The sequence below is a fragment of the Hipposideros armiger genome, unplaced genomic scaffold (genome assembly GCF_001890085.2).
Source record: "Hipposideros armiger isolate ML-2016 unplaced genomic scaffold, ASM189008v1 scaffold_68, whole genome shotgun sequence".
NCBI classification, from domain to species: domain Eukaryota; kingdom Metazoa; phylum Chordata; class Mammalia; order Chiroptera; family Hipposideridae; genus Hipposideros; species Hipposideros armiger.
In genome coordinates, this window is record NW_017731418.1 from 2002554 (window position 1) to 2025805 (window position 23252).

General features: G+C 37.1%; 1 protein-coding gene across 1 annotated transcript in view; it reads right to left on the reverse strand.

The window, feature by feature from the left end:
• DHX15 (DEAH-box helicase 15) overlaps window positions 1–21963 on the reverse strand; it is a 53817-nt gene extending 31854 nt beyond the window's left edge. The window contains exons 1-3 of the mRNA XM_019642422.1: window positions 21716–21963; window positions 15137–15572; window positions 10137–10330 (exon numbers count right to left, since the gene is read on the reverse strand). Of these exons, the coding sequence (XP_019497967.1) occupies window positions 10137–10330; window positions 15137–15572; window positions 21716–21786 (701 nt within the window). The 5' untranslated portion in view covers window positions 21787–21963. The remainder of the gene's footprint in view (window positions 1–10136; window positions 10331–15136; window positions 15573–21715) is intronic.
• Window positions 21964–23252: the final 1289 nt, after the last annotated feature.

A 23252-nucleotide genomic window follows, 5' to 3' on the forward strand; every position in this document is an offset into this window, starting at 1 on the left:
GAGGGAGGGAGGGAGGGAGATAGATCCAACACGCAAACATGAATGCCTTCCTTCCCAAAATGCCTGATTGATCAAAGATGTTTAAACCAAAAACAAAATACTAAAATACAGGGATTAAGTCATTTAAAACAATCTTGGGCAGGGTCTGATGCACTATCCAATGTTAAAAAAAAAAAATGATTAACTACTTGTATAAAATGCAAGGTTTCTTCATGGCATGAAGCATTATAAACAAAGCGAAAAAACAAATGGCAAACTGGGCAAAAACTGCATCTTACATCTGAAATTCTAATTTTGTTAAAAGCTCCTACAAATCATTAAGAAAAAGGCCAACCAACCATAGATAAACAAACAATATGAACAGGTATTAAATTTCATCAATCCTATAATACTGTACATTTTTAAAAATTTAGCTTCTCTAGTTATTGAGATGCATTTTAAATAACACCTTACAGACGACTATCAACCAAGTAGCAATGCTTGTGGAAAAATGAGAAAAGCACTAGTATCAGATTACAAAAAGAAAAACAAATGGTTCATAACACATGTAAAGATGCTCAATTTCATACAAAAAAATGCAAATTAAAACCATGAGATTCCATTTTTCACTTACAATATTGACAAAGATAAAAGAAGTTCCACAACATAGTTTTGGCAAGGGTAGAAAAACAGACGCTCATTTGCTCATTTCTTACTGGTCAGAATAGATAAAATCTCTATGGAGGACAATGTGGCAACAGCTAATAAAACTCAAACATACCCTTTGACCCAACCAATTTCATTTGTAGGAAACTCATTGCACAGATATACACCTGTGCATTGTGAAAAAATGTGTGTACATGGTTGTAAGAGAGTACTAGGAGAGCAGCAATTTTTAACCGAACATGCAAATCTGTGTATCCATCAATAGAATTAAATAATAAACTACGCAGCCATTAAAAATAATGAGGCAGGGCTGGCTGAGTGGCTCAGTTGGTTAAGAGCTCGCTCAAGAGTTTGAGCTCTGAGCAACAGCGGTTCAAGTCCAGCCTGAGCTGAGCAGCCGCTGAGGCTGAGCTGCCAACAGGTAGCAGGATGGCTCAGCTAAAAAAACAAAACAAACAAACAAATAAAAATAATGAGGCAATTTTATCTTTAATGTTCTAGAACAATCTCCAAAATATAATGTACGTGAATCCAGCAGTCGTATGTCTTGAAACATCCCTTCTTATAAGTTAATTCGTACTGAAAATCCTAGTTATGAAGTGCTATTCTAATACTGTTAGGATCTGGTTACCTTCCTAAGTATAGGCTTTATCCTGGCATAACTAAATATGCAAATAAATCAAAACTGTGTTTCTATATAATCCAAAACTTGACTCAGCATGACCCAAAGAAATTCTTGGTATCTGTTTCAAAGAGTATTATAAATTACTGGCATTGTTTAATCTGAGTAATTAGATTTACTGCTTTCTCTATTCCCAGGAGAGCTTTACAAATACTTAGAGATTTACAAGGAGATAAGAATGAGGATGGAAAGGAATAACATATACAGTGGTTAAGAACAAACAGATCCTTGTCGTAAGACAAAGCCTAGGTTCAAGTCCCTGCTTTCTTATTGGTGTCAGACCTTGAATAAGTTCAATTTCTCTAATGCTCCACTTGTAAAATGAGAATATGGTGGCTATTGTTTGAACAAAACAATGCATACAAAGCACCTAGTATACCAACTGCCTGGTACTTGGTAAATATTCAGTATAGACTTTAACGCTACACTCTTAACTTTCACCTAATAAACTGGGATAACCTTACCTTCTATAAAACATACTGTAGTATAGCCACATTTCTGTCCATACCAGTTGGATAAGTGTAATTACATTTTACATGAAATGATAAACTCTTGAGTTGCACATATGTATCCTAAGTTGTACACTTCAGAAAAGCTTGAAAAACTATCAACACACACATACTCAAATGGTGAGATAACTATGAAAGAGTAAAAGGGGTCTGGAATCCCAGAAAGGCAACACCACCTGTGTATTTTTAAGTGTTCGGAGTTTAAACCCCACCTTAAGAACTAGACATTTTACTGCATAATGGCACTCCAAAGGGCCCATATTCAGGGAAATGGTGTTGGTGCAACATTAACAGATTGATAAATCAATGTATATGTTTTAAGTAAAAATAAAATATTTAAAGTTTGCATAAATTTTCTATTCACCACTAAGTTTTTAGATTTGCCCACTACAATGTAGTCACCTGAGTGCCTCTATTAAAGAAAAACTACCCACATTAAAATGCATACAAACAGGTTAGTGTGTAGTAATTAACTCAAAATTATAAAAGATCAAGACTTCTGAAAGAGACGACGACCAAAAGAAATATTTATTCATTTATTTTCCCTTCCATGTAACATATTTTTGCTCATAGCCCCAAGAAAATACTTTTTGAATGACAGCAGTTAAGGAACAGTAGTACAAAGCTAAAACAGCTTTTACTTATCAGGCACTATTTAGAAGACAGAGCTATATATAGGATCGTGATTTCATGAACAGCTCTTTCACTACTAAATATGGTGAGATTGAACACCCTAACCGTCCTTCACAATGCCAACACTACGAAATGGTTGATTACCAAAAAGCAAACAATTTTCAAACATGCTCACAGTGAATGCTATTATACTTATTTAGTAACTACAGATTAAGTCATCAAATTACCTTCCTCCATCAAAACAACTTCTTCCAATATCAGTTACTTCTGTATGCAACGGGTATAAAAACAAAACAAAAAAACCTATTCTAAATATATATGTCAGTTTAAAATGAAGTTATTTACCTCATTAAGTGATCTAGCTAATTTTAGAAACATTGCTAATTTAAGAAAGTTCTGTGTCCAAAATGGCTAGCACTGTTATTTCTCAATTTAATAGTTCTATGAAATTAAGACTGATCTATGTGAACATAGCAGTTTAAAAAAACAAGACATTTTGCAGTCTAACACTAAGAACTCCTAAAGGACAGCTTAGCACAATCCAAGTTTAGATTGCTGCACATAACCATAACATCTATGTACAGTCATATGCTGCATAACGACGTGGTCAACAATAGACTGCACACACAACAGTGGCATACCATGCAGCCTAGCTGTGCAGTAGGCTAGACCATTTAGGTTTGTGTAAGTATACTCTACATGTTTGCACAACAACGAAATCATCTAACGATGCGTTTCTTGGAACGTATCCCCATCGTTCAGTGTAAAACTGTATAAATCCACAGTCAAGAAAAGAATCAACTTCTTGGGTATTAAACAGCCTACTTAAGATGATCAATTTATTCAATGTGTTAAATAATAGCCTATTTCCAGAAAAGAATATGTTCTGCCTTAGTGATTCAAACAATTTATATTCGTTTTCCACACTCAACAGGTGATACCACAGGACTACTAGCTTGAGGTAGTTGAGTTAATTGTACATCATGCTACATTCTTTTTGATGATGTCATCTTTGAAAAGCTGGATTTCTGACAGCTGCTGTGATAAAAAGCAAGTACAGGAGACCTTTGAACAACATGATTTTCAACTGATATATGGATTTTTTTCAATAAATACCTGTACTATTTGCACCTGGGGGTGGGAGTCCATGGATACAGAGGTCCGCCTACACACATTGATCTACCCCATTTTTACACAGGGGACTTGAGCATCTGCGAATTTTAGTCTTCGCGGGCGGTTAGGGGGATGGGGTGGGGGTGTTTCCTGGGACCAACATCCTGTGGATATGAAGGGACACAAGTTTTTGGCACTGATGAACATGACGGACCGGCAACGCTAACTGCCCGCGTTGTTCAAGGGTCAACTGTAGAAGCCAAAATTAGTGTAGAACAATAAAGGTGGCAATGTCCAAACTGACACCAAGGTTTAAGAAACTGCCAGTGTTCAAGTGGCATAGGTATCACATTAGTAAATAATGATGCTTAAGAATGAAATTAAAATATTCGTTGTTTTTTTTTCCTTTCAATTTATGTGTGGCACTTGTTTAAAGGGCGACTAAGTTGTCAGAACATAAATATTTAAGTTGGTAGGACCAAACTACTAAATAAGTGGAATTCTGAGTTATTTCTTTAGGCCTAGGGTACTATGAAAAAATTACTCATACATTAAGCATGCTGTAAACCAAGGCAGCATGAGAACTCCTATTTTGAAACTTAATAATCTTCCTATCGAAGATTTTACATCCTTCTCCGCTCAGATGAAATATTGGGCTATCGGAAAAGTCATGATGCATTTTTGCAACAAAAAACATAGAAAAAATATGTCATGACTTTTCCAACAACCCAGTACTTTCTCCAATTCATGCAACATTCAAAAGGCCTTCTTAATTGCTTTACAACTTACTTCCTTGACCAAATCAAAGATCCAGTGACACTAGTCTAGTTCCCTTATATACTACGTTCCTTTCATTGGTAAAGGGATAAACAAAGATTTATATACATTCAAGTTCAATTTGATATATTATTAGCAAAATTATACAGTTTGAAGCAACACTAATCTTACTATAGTCTATATAGTAAGTGCTATATATAGCATCCTGATCACAATGAGAACTACTAGATGTAAACAGTCACATGAAAAGACATCATACAGAGTATTTTGAATCGGAATCTACTGGGTCGTCGGAAAAGTCATGATGTATTTTTCTATGTTTTTCGTTGCAAAAATGCATCATGACTTTTCCGATGATCCAATACAATGTTTTAATGCATTGCTAATACAAAACAAACAAAAATGAAACAAAAAAGTAAACAGAAAATATAAAAATACAGATTTGTAACATGTGCAGCCTCATGTTTCTTACCTGAAATACTTAAGGTCAACAGCCAAAACATACAGCTTTATTTCCGTAAATGGCTAAAATTTGGTAGGCGTTTCAGAGTTAGATGTCTAATCAAGCAAAAGAAATGCTTAAGAAATTAACAACAGAACAAAAGGCAACTAAATCATTTTCTTCAAACTACACTGTCCATTCCTCAAATTTTCAGTTTTGAAGGAAATGCTCTAACATCCTCACAGCAGTTTACAGAAAGCTAGGATGAATGTGTAGGCTCCACTTTGTACTTTTTAAGATGTTGGCATCGTAAACAAAGCCTTCTATAAGTAATACCTTGCACATGTTTAAGTATGAACACAAAGGACAAATGTAATAATATACGCAGGCCTTTAGGAAATCCAGTTAGCTTTCTATGAATTAACAAAAGCCAATAAAAACTCTAACTCTAGAGTGACAACAGTGATTTTTTTTTTTTTAGTCTTTCTGATAGGAACTGCCTAAGTGGCGAACAACCACATTTATTCTTTATTCCTAACCCTTTCTAAATATCCAGTAAAACTGCTTTTACCTTCAGTGCTACACTTGAATTACAACAAAGCCTACTATAACAGATGTTCAATAAATTAATTTATAATTAATGTTTGTATAATTAATGATCTTTAAAGTACCAGGCCCATTTCCACATCTTAAAAGAATATCTGGATTCATTAATTCATTTCATAGTGACAAGTAATGTCAAGGTTTAATTCAAGCTAAAACCCCCAAATTGTAATTCAATTGTTGTAATAAAAGAAACTTTTCATTACTTGGTTTTATAAGCGCCTTTCTAATTAACTGGGACAACTGAGTTAACTGGTTAATAGATCCAATAATTTCTCAAACTTGAAATCTACCATCACTATCAGCAGCAACAGGAGTAGCAATGTTGACTTAGCACTTGCCCGTTTACAAGAATTACTCTAAGGGCTGTTTACAAATTAACAATATTTGATTTCAGAACAACCCTATGTGATAGTTGTTATTATCAGCTCTATCTTCTGAAAAAGCACTAAGCACAAGAAGTTCACCAATGTAGCCAAGATCACAGCTAATGATCAGTGGCAGAGCTAGCACAGCACTCAGGAACTGTGATCCTGGAGTCTGTGTTCTAGGATATATTTCCTTTTGATTCTCTTCAAGTCATCTATTTTAAAACGAGATTGCCTTGCTGGAAACCATTCTGGAATCTCTACGTAGGCCTTATGCAGATGATCCTTCAAACTGCTGTTTCCAGGGGCCCCAAAGAATCTGCTATGGCGATGCCTGTAAACTCTCCCCAATGTCAACTTTAAGGTTCTGTACCTGCCAGCTCCTTTTTGTCCAGGGATCATATGTTTGCTCAATATTTTTGGATTCCTTTCATCTTTCTGCCTAGATTGCCTTTGAGATTAAAAATTCTACAAGTTTCAAATCCATATTGTGTGGAGTAGCACTTCTTTAGCTGGTTTGTTCAAAACTTCTCTCTGTCAAGTTTTACAAGGGGCTTATCACACCTTGAAACCCAAGACTGTTCATTTCTCACTATCACTCAATTATAGATTTGAACCATGTCCTGTCTTTAACTTTTCTTGATTACCTAGCAGCTTGTCCTGAAGTAATATATAAGATAAACATCTCAGGATAGAGCACAGAACAAACTTGTCTTTCAAGAGAGAGCTACAATAAATACATTCTGCTTCATACACATTACCCCATGTTGGGTCCTTAGCCTTGTGACAGATTCCAAAACTGAAATGAATCTGATACTCATAAGCAAAAGACTCAGAATAAAAGGCAAATTATGTACACCCAATCACCATGTCACTACACCGTCTCCAAGTTTTAACAAATCAGAGAAAATGTCTTTCCATGAAAAATCTACCTCTTTTTCATGATCAGGCTGAAAATTCTCCCAGTCTATATTGTGACAAATTTCAGTTACCCCTTTCCATCTCCTCCAATTTGTTAAAAAAAGGTTTCATGCACAAGCAAGTATACTGATATAGACACAATCTCTGTCCCCAAAGACTTTATTTATCCTCCAGTTAGGCAAGAGACAGAGGAACCAATCTGTGATCATCCATACTGTCCATAAACCAGTCCTGTAACATCTCAAAAGTGATCTGACATGGAAATGCTGACTTACACAAATCAGTTGGATACTTTAAAGGTTATACAGACTACATTGCCTCAAGTAAAAAGATTTTTCCCTTCAGAAATTAAAAAAACTGTAAAATGCTGTTCCATCTGCCTAGTAAGCTCTGCACCCTCTACCCGAACCCCTACTCTAGCAAACCAATACTTTCAAGTCAGGCCTTGACTTAAATTTTGCTTCCTCCAATCTAAACTGAGTTCTTCAATCATGCTTCCATATAAACGCCAAATTCTCTTTCAGAAGCCGAATCCCAGTTTGAAATTATACACTTACTTCTTATGTGCTTTATGGGGACAGGGACCAGATTTACTTTTTACTACTGTACCTGGCACTGCCTGACATACAGTAGGTACTCAATTAACTGAATGACTAAGCATTACTTGCGCAAATTACGGGTTCCAGATCAATAATTTTGCATGGCATGTAGGGATAAAAAAAACCAAAAGGAAACATCACCTAACAATGAAATTAGTTATCAAATCAACAACCTGAAATACTGTTTTCCCGAAAGTTCAAGATTATCAAAGTTTTATTCCTTCAAGAATTATCAGCTCCCTCAAAAAAAAATTTCTTAAAATTTGTTACAACTCTAACTACAAAGTGCTTCTTAAAATTCACTGCAAAAGTATATCAACCTCTTCTTCCTTACATTAACCAAGATATTTTTCACTGACTAGTCACAAATTTGGCAACATATCTTTCACTGACGGGTCTGCTCTTCTTTAGCTACCTCATCAGTTGTTTTTTTTTGTTTTTTCATAGTTGCCATTCCAAGATGGCAAAAGGAACACTTCAGAAAAAGAGATGGGTGCACGAAATCACAACAACAAAAAAAACCTTTAGCAGTGGTGATTTGGCAAACAAACTTATCTACTGAGACCGGATAGCTATTTAAGGCTAGTCTACGAGAGCGTGCATTAATTTATACTAGATCCAATCCCCTATAAATGGCACAATATTAGACCTAGAACCTAAATTTATTATGTATATGTGTCCCAAACACTGAAGAAGCTATCTTTGAACCCTTAATCTATAGAGATGACTTAAATTCATTTAGCTAAAGTACTCAAACTTATTTAAATGGTATTTGTTTATAGTCAACAATGAATCAAAAAGGGTATGATTAAATTCTGAGTCCTTCAGACAGACACTTCACAAGTTAGTCCTGTTTACCTCCTTCAGTGGTGAAAAATCGAAGACCTCTGGCCACACAATGGATATATAAGCATTTGAAACTTACAAATGAAAACAGCTAATGGAAGGTATTGATAGTTGTCTGATGTATTCATTCTCCCTACCAATTAACTATGTAGCTGATCCTTATTAACACCTTAGGTGTTTTTAACATCTGTGTTCTCAAGACATGAGTTGATAGATGACTATACAAAATATATCCAAGGGATTCACAAAACATGGTTTTTAATGGAGCATTCCCATTAGTCAGCTACCACTAGCCCCATACTACTAAATAGGATTTAACATCACTTTAAGACAACACTAGGTTAGCTTCTAGAGGAAAGCCCAATAATCTTACCCTGTCTAGAATTTTTTCTTTTTTAGTTTAGTGATAGCCTCTGAAAAGCATTCCATTAAAAAAAAAAATCACAAAGCCAAAAATACTTTCATTTTGATATCAAATCTGTTAGTTGTCACTCCCTAGCAACTAAACCAAAATCTTTCACAAGCATATATCTTTTGAAAACCTACCACTTACCACCACCACCACGCACACATTGCCCCAATACTGCATATAACTTTTTCATCTCCCAATTTCCATATTCTGTTCTCCCTGATTAACTGTAGCTTACCAAGAAAAGTTCGATGTATGGTGAATCAAATTTCAGAATATTATTCCTCCTAAAAACAAGTAAAATCTGTCCTTTATTATCCTCAAGTCCTTGACATTATGTGCATATTAAGATAATATAAAACCACAAGCTATGATTTATTTTGTTTATGTAATTCTTTTATCAATTATACTGTAATTACAACTAATCAATGTAATTATCACTAAACATTTATTCAATGAAGATTAAGATTTAAACCAAAAACATGCCTCTTAGTCATAGACAAGCTGACTTAAGTAAACACTTAAGTCCAACTGCTATTAAAAATGATACTGAATTCATTAAAGTTTTAATAAAATATATAAAAAAAAATAGAGAAACTGACAAAACTTGAGTTTTGTGGAAGAAAAAATTTAAGTTGTGATACAGTTATATTTTTGAAACCTTATCTTTGAGATATACACAAATATTTACAGATCAAAGTGTATGATGTATAGGATTTGTTTCGAATTATATGGGACGGGAAAAGGTTGGGATGTGGATGAAACAAGATTGGCCATGGTTGGAGATGCATAAATACATGGAGTTCATGATACTATTCTAATTCTGCACGCATTAAAAATTTCTATAAAATATATCGTTTATCTCTATAACACTACAAATATTTCTGCCATCCTAGACTCATGTGATTGCCCATGTAACGTACTGTTCCAAAATTATCTTTTAGAAATAACCTCAGGAAGAAGATTTCATCATGACAAAGAACTCATTTTTTAAAAAAGATTGAAATGCCACATACAAAATAAACAGAAGCAACCAAAGGGCAAGATTTTCAGAAGAACTGCCATCAGGCACATATATCACTACTTATGCAGAATGTAAATGTAAGATGAAGATAAAAAATTAAGAAAGTTTAAAATAATGAAGAGTGAGGACGTTTAGGAGAGACTCCAAGAGTGTATTACAGACAAAAGATTCCTTTTAGCTCATAACATGTACGTGGTAATAGCTATATAACATTAAAAGCGCGTTCCCCCAAATAAATCATATCCCATCCCACACATCATTCTTTCTAAAAGTAACTGTTCTTTACTGAGATATGTCACTTTACTCTTCTATCACATTTAAATGATATAGCATTTCACCTAAGATACAGCACCAAGTAACTAAAATCTGACCTCTGAACTTCAATGCCTACTAATAGTTATATATATATTACTACCAAGAAAAAGAATCCACATTAAAATGTCATCTAGTAAGTCTACTTTGGGCTATTCTAAATTTGGATGACTTGAGACTCCACTAGCAAAGTTCCCTGTCTAGTGGCAGAAAACTAAAAGAAAAAGTGTCCATGTTTAAAGACAGTACTTACTTAAGAATGGTTTTTGCACTACTGCAGTCTTCAAACCGAATGGAGTAACCAACTTCCTGGCCCAACATCACATCCATTTCATCAGCAACTCTCTGAGCCACACTCATTGCAGCAACTCTCCTGGGCTGGGTACAGGCAACTCCTCTCTTGGGTCCTGGTAATGATCGCATGTACTCCACACACCACTGTGGAATCTATCAAATAATTTCACATTTAAATTAATTCTACTCTGCCTGCATGTCAGGTATATTTAACATAAAGTATTTTATCTCGTTCTAATAATTGAAAACAATTCAATTTAGGTACACCACAAATTATTATTTATGACTCAAACTTAGAGCATGAGCATTCCAACTCCAAGCCAAGGAAGGGTCATGTATAACACTGACATGACATTAACTGTACTCCTGAGTGGGGTAGGTCTGCTGAGGCTTTGCTGAATATGCTCTAGTGTCAACTGTTCCACCGTTAATTGTTTCTCTATGTATTGGGAAAAAAATCCAACTTACAAAAAATTCTACTTTATAGCAAAGGTTAGTTTCCAAAAATATTCTAAGAAACTCTTAACTTAAATTCCTACACAATTTGTTACAAAAGGCAGGTGAAAGCAGAAATCACATCTGTTTGTAATTACAAAGCGTTACCTTTTAAATGAATTCAAATTTAGTTTATAAGCCAGCAGAATCTAACCCCTATCTTTCTTCCAAGGAGAAGTACACACAATGGCAGCACCTTAGGTATCATACTAAAAATCAATTTTAGTAATTGTAATCTCAGACTCAATAGGACTTAGAGAAGCAGCAGCAGCACTTCCCTGAAGAAAGGAGGGCTGCCAAGGGGAAAGGAAGCAAAAAAACATCAACAAGCACAAGTTGGTTGACTGCCATCATGACAGGGCATTTCTTCCCTGTCTCATTCTCAACAGAAGCTAATAGATCCTCCAATTTCATGGTTCTCCACTCACTTACCTGGAAAAAAAACCGTGGGGAAAATCTAATGGGTCTCCATCAAAACCTCAAAAAGCCTATCAGACTCTAATGCTAAAAAAAAATTTGCATTCTGAGGGGCTTTTTGGGTACAGAATTTATACAATGATACCTGAATACTGACTGCTGTACTATTATTACGTTTTAGTTAGGTTACAATTTTGGGACGTGTTGTCACTGACAAATACCTGAAAGGGAGAGAGGGGTGATTATGCTGCTTCTCTAGAACATAACAATGCAATATCTTTAAAGGATTTTAAATGAACAAAAATATTCAACTAGAAGAGAAGTGGTTCTCTGGGTCTGTAAACCCAAAAGACCAAAGTTCAAATGTTTTTCCAGCAAAACTTCATATACCGGAGGTGCCAAAAAAAATGTAATACAAGTGACACTTTGGTCAACATTGCTCAAGCAGTAGTTCACCGTCATCAGAATTGTCTGGATGCTGATGGTAACCACTTTGAGCACCTCTTGTAGTTTCAGAAGTCAAAAGAGGCATATATTCATGTTTTGTTATTGGTATATATTGAGTACTACAATTTATAATACAGTTTTCCTTTCTTAAAATGTGTATATATTTTTTGGTACCCTCTGTCTATCTTCATTTCAACAAGCCTCTCACAAAGGCAAAATGTACTTTATAAGACCAAACAAAATGAAATTTAAAAAAATATTCACCAGTCATTTAAAACAATTTAAAATTAATTCAGAATTCTCAAGGCAAAAATGTTCAGATTTTTAAAATTCACTCGTGACATAAACAGCTTACTCCCACTTTAAAAACAAAACATAAACATGAATTTGGCTAATTCAGCAGTTTCAAACTTTTGATCTCAGGAACGCTTTATACTCTTAAAATAATTTAGGATGCCAAACAACATTAGCAAATTAAAACTGAAAATTTGGTAAAATGTTTAATTCTTAACAATAAAAATTCACTCCATGTTATCAATTTTTAATGAAAAATAACTACATCTTCCAAACTAAAAAAATATTTAGCAAGAATTGTTTTACATTTTTGCTTATCACTAATGTCTGACTTAATAGACAGCTGGATTCTTTTATCTGCTTCTATTTTGAATGTGTTGCAATATTTTCATTTTGTTTGAAGTGAACAAAGAAAATCCCAAGACCGTTGAAAAGGTTTCAAGGGTTCCCAGACAGTATTCTAGAGGACTGCTTAGTCAATCCATCTATTCATATTCCTAAGAATAGCATTAAGAAGGCAAGTATGTGCTGAAATATACAAGCTACTGGCTGTTCAAGTCAGGGATCAGATCTTCTAATGCTATTCCTTCCTTTCAGCTTCTTCGCTCCCTCCATTTGTGGCCACCTTCCTGAAAACTGATTGATCTTCAACCCTCTAGTCTTGTTTTATACTTTACCCTGAGTGGTCTTATTCTTCTGACTTCTAATACTATAACAAATGTCAATCTAACTCTAGTCTCCATCCCTGACCTAGTGGTCATCTCCACCTGAAGAATATTTTATTGGTATCCTAAATTCAAAAGGTTCAAAACCAAAAATATTTTTCACCTTCCTTCAAATACTTATTAATTGCTCCCATGCCCCTACTCAACAGTAACCCCCTACTCATTAACAGTAACATTCTAACTCCAATCTATCCTTTATTCTCCATTCCACTGCCCTATACAAAGTCCAAATTTTGTTATGACCTCCAACATAATCTGTCATCAACATTCTCACCAGACAGGACATTTTGTTAAAATCCTTGTCATTCCTCTCCAATTAAAACTATGACTTACAGTAAGATATATTAAGGCCCAACTTACTGTTCCAGTCTGACTTGCCCCACCTCTCTTCATACACATCCTACACTCTATCCAGGACATATAATGCTTTCCCTTCTCTAAACCTGTGTCCTTCTCCTCATGCTATCTCTTGGCTGAACAAGCTTCAGTTTTTTTTATATATGGATATTATAGGTGCATACAAAGTTCCAATGTGAAATGTCTTTACTGAGTCTCAGTCAAAAGTTAAAGTCATTACTTTAGATTATGATTGGAGGATTTCGTTTTTCTGATAGGCACAAAAAGATAACCAAAATATGGCTGAATACTCTTAATGACTGAGTCATAGTTTAATAAGAGCATGCCAAAAAGCATTTGGGTGAAATTGACTAGTTAGCTGATTAGTTTCCCTTCAAATCTCCCAAATGCCCTGCACTCCTAAGTGCTCAAGTATCTTAAAAAAAACAAAAAAAACCCCACACCCCAAATATTAATCCAAATAATCACAAAGCTCTTGTTTTGAGTTGACTTGACCTTCCTCTACACTAATTGCTACTAAATAAATTCATCTCTGAAATAAGGTTAATCATGTAAGACCACAGAACAGCAGTAACGAAATAAATGTAATTTTGGCTATGAAACAAAAGGACAGTTTTAAATATTGAGCCTACCTAAATCTACTATGTAACCCAGGGAAACCCAGATTCTCATAAATCTAAGCCTTCTTTTGCTCATCTGTAAAATGGTGATTAACAACTTCTTTGCAGGGATGTTGAAAAACTTAAATCAATACATATCAAGTACCCTGTGCCTGGCTTTACCCAATTGCTAATTAAAAGGGTGTTAATACTATGCAAATGAGATGAACTAGTTGAAATAATTAAATACTATGACATTAATAAACTTAATTACTTTTTTTCATGTATTCAATTCTTTCAATTTCCATAAGGTGATAAAAATAAACCAACAATTTCAGTTCCTAACATCAGTGCTGTTTTCCTTCATTCAAAAAAAAAAATTGTACTCATTAAGTCTCAGACTTTAATAAAAGCTTCCTATTTTAATTGCTATTGTAGCTTTCAAAATGTCACTACAAAAAAATGTGTGGAATATGTAACTTAAAATAAGGATAACTTGTATGTGCAGCGTGCTCAAATATTAACATGTACGATAGGTACATGAATATGAAAAACAGGCCAATAGGAATATATTAATAATTATGTCTGCACAGTAAGATAAGTGATCATTAAATTCATTTCAACACTTTCTAAATTTCCTATAATGGCCAGGGGCTGCTACTTGCGTAATCTCTAAGAAATTTTCAACTGATGAGTCAGGCTCAAGCATATGAAAATATGGTTAACCTCATTCATAGCAAGTAAATGCAAATTAAAAATTACACTAAAATACCATTTTTCATCTACCAGATTTGTAAAAATTCATGTTTAGTACATGCTAACCGTTTCCCACATTTGTTCTCACGCATGCTCATGGAAAGGTAAACTGCCTATAGAAGGCTATTTGGCTGTGTGTATCACAATTACAAACAATTCTCTGACTCAGCAATTTCCACCTCTGGGAATTTATCCCATATATACTTGCCCATGCAAAACAACTATTAGAAGCAGCCTAGATGTCTATAACATGGGCCCAGCAAACAATGGCTCATCCATGAAAATATCCTAGATATAGATATTACGAATAAGATACTAGTGTTTAGTTGTGTGTGTGTGCACGTGTGTGTGTGTGTGTGTGTGTGTGTGTGTGTGTGTGTGTGTGTAGGAGGTAACTCCTACATCCATCTAGATGGATGGAGCCCACAAGACTTTATTTAGTGCTTCCGTTTTTTTAAAAGATAATATTCACATGGCTCAAAACAATTATAAAAACAAAACAAAGTAACAATGACAAAACGAAAACCACTCCAATGGTCCAGATCTCTTTATCCAAGTACTGGAAAACCTTGTACTCCCAAATTTGTACTACCATAGAGTGTAAGTGGGTGGGAGAGCATCACTCTGTCATCCTAAATATAACAAAACCAGAAAAAACAGCACAGCTACTGCCCCCCATAGACTCAGGAAAATAGATACTCCCTACTGGATTCCCACTCTGTCAGTCACTAAAATGTGCTAAATACCAAAGCAGCTATTCCCTTAGATGTCCTACCAGACAGCAGACAATGAGTGATCAACAGGATCAAATGAACATTTAGTAAACTTAAACAGTAATAAAATACATACCATGGTATACAATAACTCACCTGTGTTGTTTTACCAGACCCAGTCTCACCAACCAGTACAAAGGACTGATGTCTAACCAGAATATCTGTAAACCTATCTTTGTATTCCCAAACAGGGAGCTGAAGCCGTTTCTTTAAAATATCATAGTATCGAGGAGTGTGGGGTAAGTTGGTAAATGGGTTAATGCACTGTGGAAGTGATGTGTGTCCTGCATGTCCAGTGTGTGTTGAATGAGCAGAATGTGTTGAATGTGTTGAATGTGCAGAGTGGGTTGAGTGAGCTGAATGGGAAGCTTTTAAAGGTGGCAATCCAGCACTGATAAGCATAGCATTAGTGGAAGCTCGCAATTCCTTCTCCTTTTCTTTTTCCCTCTCCCGCTCTCTATCTCCTCTATCTCGTTCTCGGTCTCGATCTTTAGACCGATCTTCACGATCACGGTCACGATCTCGATCCTTCCTAAAAAATAAATAAATAAATAAAAACTCAGATTCTGAATTTTACACAAAATGTTCACAGCAGCATTATAGTCACAAAGAAAGTAAATGCTCAATCAAACGAATAAACTGATATAAAATTCAGTGAATTACATTAAGTATCAGAAACAAAGAAAAAGAACTTAAAAATCAAGGATTTTCCATACCTCACCCACAAACATCCTTCCCTTCCCTGATGACGCCTCAAATTCTTTTAAGGGAGAGTCTTTCTACATCCTTTGTCCATTACATAACACAACTCATGCTTCCACATGAAAAATCCCTTCCTACTTACAAGTTAAAGACCGGGGGGGGGGGGGGGGGGGGGGGTAAGAACCAAACCAAGCAAAAAAAAGGATGGAATCACCATCTTCCCCAGATTCTCCTTCAAGTTACATGAAAAGGTTAATTTTTGAACTGAAAGTATGTTCAAAATTGAGCAAGGACACTGCTTCTGGACAAAGACAATGCCACCTCACGTTATAGTGTTATAAACATAAGTTAAAGCATTATAGGTGAATTTTCTTAAGTTACACTTTCCCTATTTTGTGCAACAAGCATATATTGCTCTATGAGAAAAACTAAAATTAAAATATTTCTTTTGTTTTCATTGTTTCCTCTTGCATGATACCCTTAATAGCAATAGTAAAACACTGAAAGTACTTTTAAATCTATGTACATGTGTATACCTATGTACACTGTGAAACCTATGTATAAAGTGAAACACAGCCCATTAAAAACAAACTTCATTGCATACCATTAAGTTGTTTAAAATTATGCGGATGACCATTCTATTAAACTTGGGTCAATTTTAAGTAGTCAATTCTAGTACCTACTTCTAATTACTAGAGATAATTCCGAACACAATAATTTTAAAATGACCTACTTTATTCAATCTACTAATCCAGTTTACTTCAAACCAAATGCTACAGAAGCCAACTTACAACTTGCCACAAACTGTTTGGACCCAGGCCTGAAAATAGGCAACATGGAGCTATATGATACAAGCCACTAAACATGTCACTGCTCCATATTAACACACAAGACATACAAATTTTCCACACCCCAATATCAGCAGCAGAGTGGGAAAGACCACTCATTCCCTATAATAGCACATCAGCTGGGCAACAGTAACTCCCCTTGGCAGAGTACAGCTAAAATGCTAAATCCAGCATGAGGTAGGATGGCTCCCCAATTACAGAAATGATAAGCGAACCAATTACATTTGATCTTGCCCTTCCTAAAATATGTAATTCTATTCCACAGGAATTTACTTAAGAAAAAAACCACACACACACACACACACACACCACTTTCATCTATATTCACATACATATACTTTTCATATATCCTAGTGCTCATCTACAGAACCACAGGACACACAAGCTAGGATGCAAGTCTCTCAGCCCATCTGGCATAAAGAGAAAGGAAATCAATGGCAAAAAGGACCCAAAGGATAACCTAACATACATACAAAATGAAGATTCAAAATTCGCGCTTCCTGGCTTATCTTTGAAATATGCCATCAACCATCCTACCTTTGCTTCTCTCATTCTGCCTCTGGTCTAGGGTGCTCCTTAGAACATAAAAGAACCTTTAAAAAACATCTGATCTAAATAAAAAGAATTCATGTTTCTAGTGCTCTACTGTGGCAAGGGGCGGGGGTACGACGACCATGATGAAGTTTAATGAACTCCTATACTTCTAGCACAGCACCAGGCACTTAATGTTATAAAATATGCGGGATGGAGTGATGGAAAAAGTAAAGCATGAATCACCTTGCTTTGTTACAGTAATACCTGCTCTAACATGGATGTTTTTCAAGGGCCTACTGCACTAGAAACTTCATTATCAAGAATAACCACAGCTCCTAGGAAGCATAAAATACATTCTGAAGACACAAAATTAACTGCTGACCATGAATGGGGTAACTGTGATATGAGTAAAAGGAGCACTGAAATGCATAACCATTGGTAAGGTACAAGCCTCAATTTACTAATCTGCAAAGTGAAAAGCATTAAGTTTCAGATTAAAATAATAAAGCAACAGGAAGGATGCAGAAGGCAAATCCAGTCACCTCAAAATGCTGCCTATGATTCAAACTGTCTACTGGGGGGGAAGAGAGTAAAACGTAAGGGTCAGTTAAGGGGAGTTCAAAGTCATTGCTTCATAAAGATGTGTAGACTGTTGTGCATATCCATGCTTTCTTTTTTTTTAAACGGGCACTTTCATTATAAACAAGTTTTATTGTTATGAAGATTTACTATTTGAGGTATAATGCTTAAAAACTATCAAAGCAGAGCTTTATAATCACTTAGCCACAATCTGGCAGGGAGACACACAATATGACAGTTGTTGAACACGTGGTTCTATACTCTGTCTCAGCTCAATCCCAGCTCAGCACTCAAGCTACCTATATGACCATTTATTTCTTTCCTCACTATAAAACGTGCTACTCGTATGTCCTGTGGAATATTTCAAAAATTAAAATGAGTTAATAATATATGTAGGGCTGGAGCATAGTAAATGACCAATACATACTGCTTATCATTCAAGACTTTTAAAAATTTACACCACCTATGAAAGACAGTTTGGGGAATATAATTAATAATTTGTAAATATTTTGTAGGGTGTCAGTTGGTCACATGTCGTTAGGGAGACCACTTCATGGACAGTGTAGACCTGACCACTGCACTGTACACTTGAAGCTGACACTGAATAATATTGTATGTCAATTATAATTATATATATGTATATATATATATATATAGTCACAGGATATGGAGACTAGTGTAAGGAGTGCAGTCAATGGAACTGTAACAGATATGTATAATATGGGGGGGAGTGGGGCAGTGGATTGGGGGAGGGGGTTGTCACTTTGTGTGGGGTAAAAAGTGTTACTGCACTGTTTTGTACACCTGAAACTAATAAAAAAAAATTTACACCACCATGTTAAAATTCCACATGGAATAACAGAAACTAAAGTACTGCTAATGAAAATATAAACTATCAAAATCAGAATATTTAAAATAAGCACTGCTTTTTATATGGCAATCTCATTCCCAGGAAGTTCTCTTTAAGGCTATACATGTGCAAATATGTACACACAGAATGTTCACCATAATTTTCACTTATAAAAAGACTGGGAAATTCCCAAAGGATCCTTGAACAGGAAATTGGTTAAGTTATGATAGCCCTTTATAAGTGGAATACTATACAGCCAATGAAAAGGATAATGTGTATCCAATCTACAGTTTGACTTATTTGAGTGAATAAAAATCAAAGCACAAAACGCATAGAAAAATCCCAGATACTAAACATTACAGTTCATTATTTGTGAATATTCAAAGACCTTTTAAAAACTTCACCAAAGAATTAATGAAAATTTCATGGAATTTTTTGCCTTTTTGTTTATATCTTCACGTATAAGGACATTCTTGTGTCCCTGGGGCAAGTTACTTAACCTCACCTACATCACAGGATTGTAGTGAAAATGTGCTTATACATATAAAGCACCTAGAATAGTTTCAGGAACACTGTACATACTCTACATGTTATTATATTATTAGCATATTTGCTTCACATTTCCACAATTAACAGGAAAAGCACTTATCAGGAATATCAGAAACTAAGATCAAAGTGGAAAATGTTCCTATTTTCCAAAAATTTTTTCCATACTTCAACAAGTAGGTTGTCTTTTGTATAATAATTTTATATAGAAATTTTTGTGGGACGATGGGAAAGGAATAAGGTCAGTTTGTAACAGAAACCTTCAACTTCTCTACCTGACCCCAAAATTAAAATACACCAGGAATAAATAAAGCTATATATAGTTTGGGAACTTGAAACTGAGTGAAATCACCCACAAATTACCTTCCCTTCTCAGTATTGGAGAAATGGTACGTACAGCCGTGTTTGGCAGTCAAGTTCACAAGACAAGCCTACCCTCTCAAATAAAGCCACTTGCTAGCTAACAAATTTAAAAAAATAAATAAAAATCTGCAAAACTGCATGGCAGCCAAGAGAGACTTGCTCATGTAAAATATGGGGGGGGGGCTCCCCAGGCACTAATAAACATTTTAAGTTCATTGCTGAAGAAAACTAGACATTCAGGTGACACAGAAATGAGTATACAAATGTCCCTCCAGAATTATCTCAGAACTTGGGCTTTATTACAGGTAGATGTCACATAATAACCAAGATCGTAAGGTCACCATCCTAGACCTAAAAAGCCCACATTTCTGCTAAGGGTATCTGTTTTGGAAGAGAAAGGGAGCAATCCCATGTACATATCATGGGACCACTAATCCCAAGAAAAGCATTTAAATGGTGCACATACACATAAATATGAATAAATGAATTCATTCCCTCCTAGTGTACTTTGTTCCAATCTGAACTCTTATGAGACATCAGTTGCATCTTACACCCAGATGACAAGCAATTTATCTTTGGTTCACAGGAACCAAGAACAAGTGTCCCCTACTTTACTGACCCATAAATGTCATTAAAATAGGCTGTCATGACTCTTTAACTAGTCATAGTCTGTGCTGTAATAGAAAAAGCAAGAGGCTACGAGTGCAAATTAAAAGATCAAGGTTCTAAATCCAGCTGTGAACTGGGTTAAGGTTGTATGAGCCACCTTAACAACTTTCTCATCCCTTCAGTGGAGTTATTTATATTCTTTTTAAAAGTCACTTCCAGCTCTAAACAGTCTGAGACAAGGAGCTCTAATGTGCTCAAGTTTTGCTCAGGGTGTGGAGAGGGAAGAGGAGACAACCTAAAGAGAGAAAACTAAAGTCTAGCATTGTAAACTAAACATTTTACAAGATTAAAATTTTACACACTTCTGTTTTCCATATTCAATATATGGGAAGGTACCTGGTTTATACACCAGACACATACCTGGAAAGCAATGCAAATGGGACTTTGGGTGAAAAAAATTCACAAAAGTTATAAAGATGATTTGGCACTGTGATTCTGAACTCCTGCACACACAATAAAACGGTAAAAGTGCCTGAATTATCCTAACAAATCTCTGTACTTCAGGAATGAAAACACACACTGGGCAAGAAATGATTCTGATACAATTGCTGAAGTCTATTCATCTGTAGCTTTAAAGAAACGCCAAAGGAAAGGAATCTGAAACGCCACCAGTCTATTTCAACTCTCAACCTCCCCGCGGGCGATATTTTGCCATAAATACTAAAAACATTGTTTTGACAAGGGTCGTCATGTTGCAAAATCTATTCATGAAGGAAGGTGGGAGGAGGGGAGAAATCAAGAACCTATTGGAAAAAAAGAATGCCTTTGAATTCCTATCCCAGTAATGCCCAATAACCAGTTTTAGCTAAAGCAGGAAATAAAGGAGATGGCGGGAGCGTAGGCAGAGAGCGGAAGTTTGCCTAGTAGCTACTTTGAAGTGTTTGAATGGACCGAGGCACCCGCTCTCCCGCCAAAGTATAAACTTAGCGGCTCCAAACTACCGGCCTTCCTGCCCATCAGGTATATTCCACGTTTTCCTTTCTCCCGGCAGGCCTTCTATTCTCCCTTCCGCCGACAACTCCTCGTCCGCACGCTCCATTCAACTCCCGCCACCCCCCATCCCAGTCAGAAAGAATCCACGCGCTCCTCTCACTTTCCGCCCTCTTCCTTTTCCCTAGCTGGGCACCCACCCGCCCCCAAGGCCCTCTCTCCGGCCCCTCCGGCCGAGAAGTACCTGGTGCCCTTGGAAGCGAATACTCCCGCCGCGCCCTCCCCCATCGCCTCCCCCGGCTCCAGGCCTCACCCGGGAACCCAGGCCACGAGGTCCGCGGTTTCCTCCCGCCCGCTCCCCTCGAAGTAACTCTTGTTTGGCAGGGTCCGGGGAGGCGCCCTCGCGGCCGCGACAGGCCTCTCCACCCTCCCGACTGGGCCCGGCGGCGGCCGCGCAACACCTCTCCCCGCGCCCTTGCCCGGCCGAACCCCGGGAGTGGCGCCGCTCTCCCAATCCGCCGCTAATGAACTGAGCCCAAAGGGAAACAAAGGGTCGGGATCCGGGCCCCGCTTGGCCAGGCCGGCCTTGGTCCGCTCCCCGCCGGGACCCCAACAAAGCCCGAGCCTTTGCCTCGCGCCCCGGGCCTGGCTTACCCATCGGTCCCCGCACGCTTCTTGCCGGAGGGGTAATCCTCCCCCAGGTCCAACCGGTGCCGCTTGGACATTTTCGGACTCCTCGAGCGGGCAGTAACGAAGAAAGAAAAAAAGAGAAACTGGCGGCCTTATCGACGCAGTCGACGGCAGCTACTTAACTCTGGAGGACCCCCACCCCTCCCGCTACAACAGCTTGCACCGTGCGGCCGGAACCAGGAGCTAAAATGGCGGCAGCGACGAGGGCTGGGCCGGCGTGCGTGCTCCCGCAGCGTGCCGTGCGTGCGTGGGGAGCGCGCACGCACCGGAGGCGGGAACTCCAGACCCGCCCTGTTTACTTCTCGCCGGTCTCCTCCCTGTTCCTGGTGTTTTAGGCCGTCTGAACGGCTGCTGAGCGGAGTGAGCCCATAAGGACTTCACGCCCCTCTCTGATTTGAAGAAACTGAGAGAGGTTGAAGATCAGTCCTAGATAGGAAATCCTATCCATCTGTATTACCCTGGCATTAGGGGAATCTGAGACCCAGGGAGTTTGCGAAACCCAGATCATATAGCTGATAGGGGCAGAGCCAGGATTGAAACCTACTTTATAACTCCAGTTCTAGGACTTGAAGCCACTGACCACTCAGTTGCAGTGAAGAAACTGAAGTGAGAAAAATGTCAAAACTTGCCATAATCCATTTTGCCTCCTCCCCCCTTTTTTTAAACCCGGTGTGGACAGGATGCACTCAACCTATTGATGTTTTTTTAAATGTGGAATAGAGAAAATTGACAGAACGTAATTAGCTTTTTGATTTTCTGTGTGCCAGTTATGCACTTCCACAGTGTTAACCCTACCTGTACCCTTAGAGCCACCCTGCGAGGTAGGTGTTATTTTATAGATGTGGACCCTAAGGTAGAGGGAAGTTAAGAAGTCACACAGCCATTAGCGCTGTCCCTAAAGCCATAGCCAATTGTTAAGGGACGATGACTCTTAACGACTTTGGTGGATCCCTTCCCCCAGACTTTATCTGCTTGCTCAGTTGCATTCCTTCCCAGAAGAAATGCATAAAAGAAAGATCTGTGGACCAACCCGAGCTGGGTGATCTATGTAGTTCGTGAAATGAATGTTTGGATGCCCTGGAAGATCATAACCAGGTTCTTAATCATCCTCAGAACTGCAATCGCTAAGGTTAAATACAACCTTAATACTACAGCTGATAAAGAGGGTTTTTATTTTCGTACCAAATCCACGTTACAAAGTCAGCACAAAGAAAGGCGAATATTCTTCACTTATAAAATATTCAGTACAACTTTGTACCCTAAATGTATGTTAACAGTATATTGACTTGTCAGAGGTCATGGTGCATAATCACTGAAGTGCAAACCTGGAAAAGAGTTTCCAGCTGATTTTCTCCTTTTACTTCATTTTACAAATGAGGAAACCTGAGCCCCTGGGTCATGCCCAAGTTCACACAGCCAGTTAGTGTCAAAGTCAGAGTTAAAATCCAGATTGCACTCTTAACTACTCCAGTCCCAGGTCTCTAGGTTCCCCAGTTTGAAG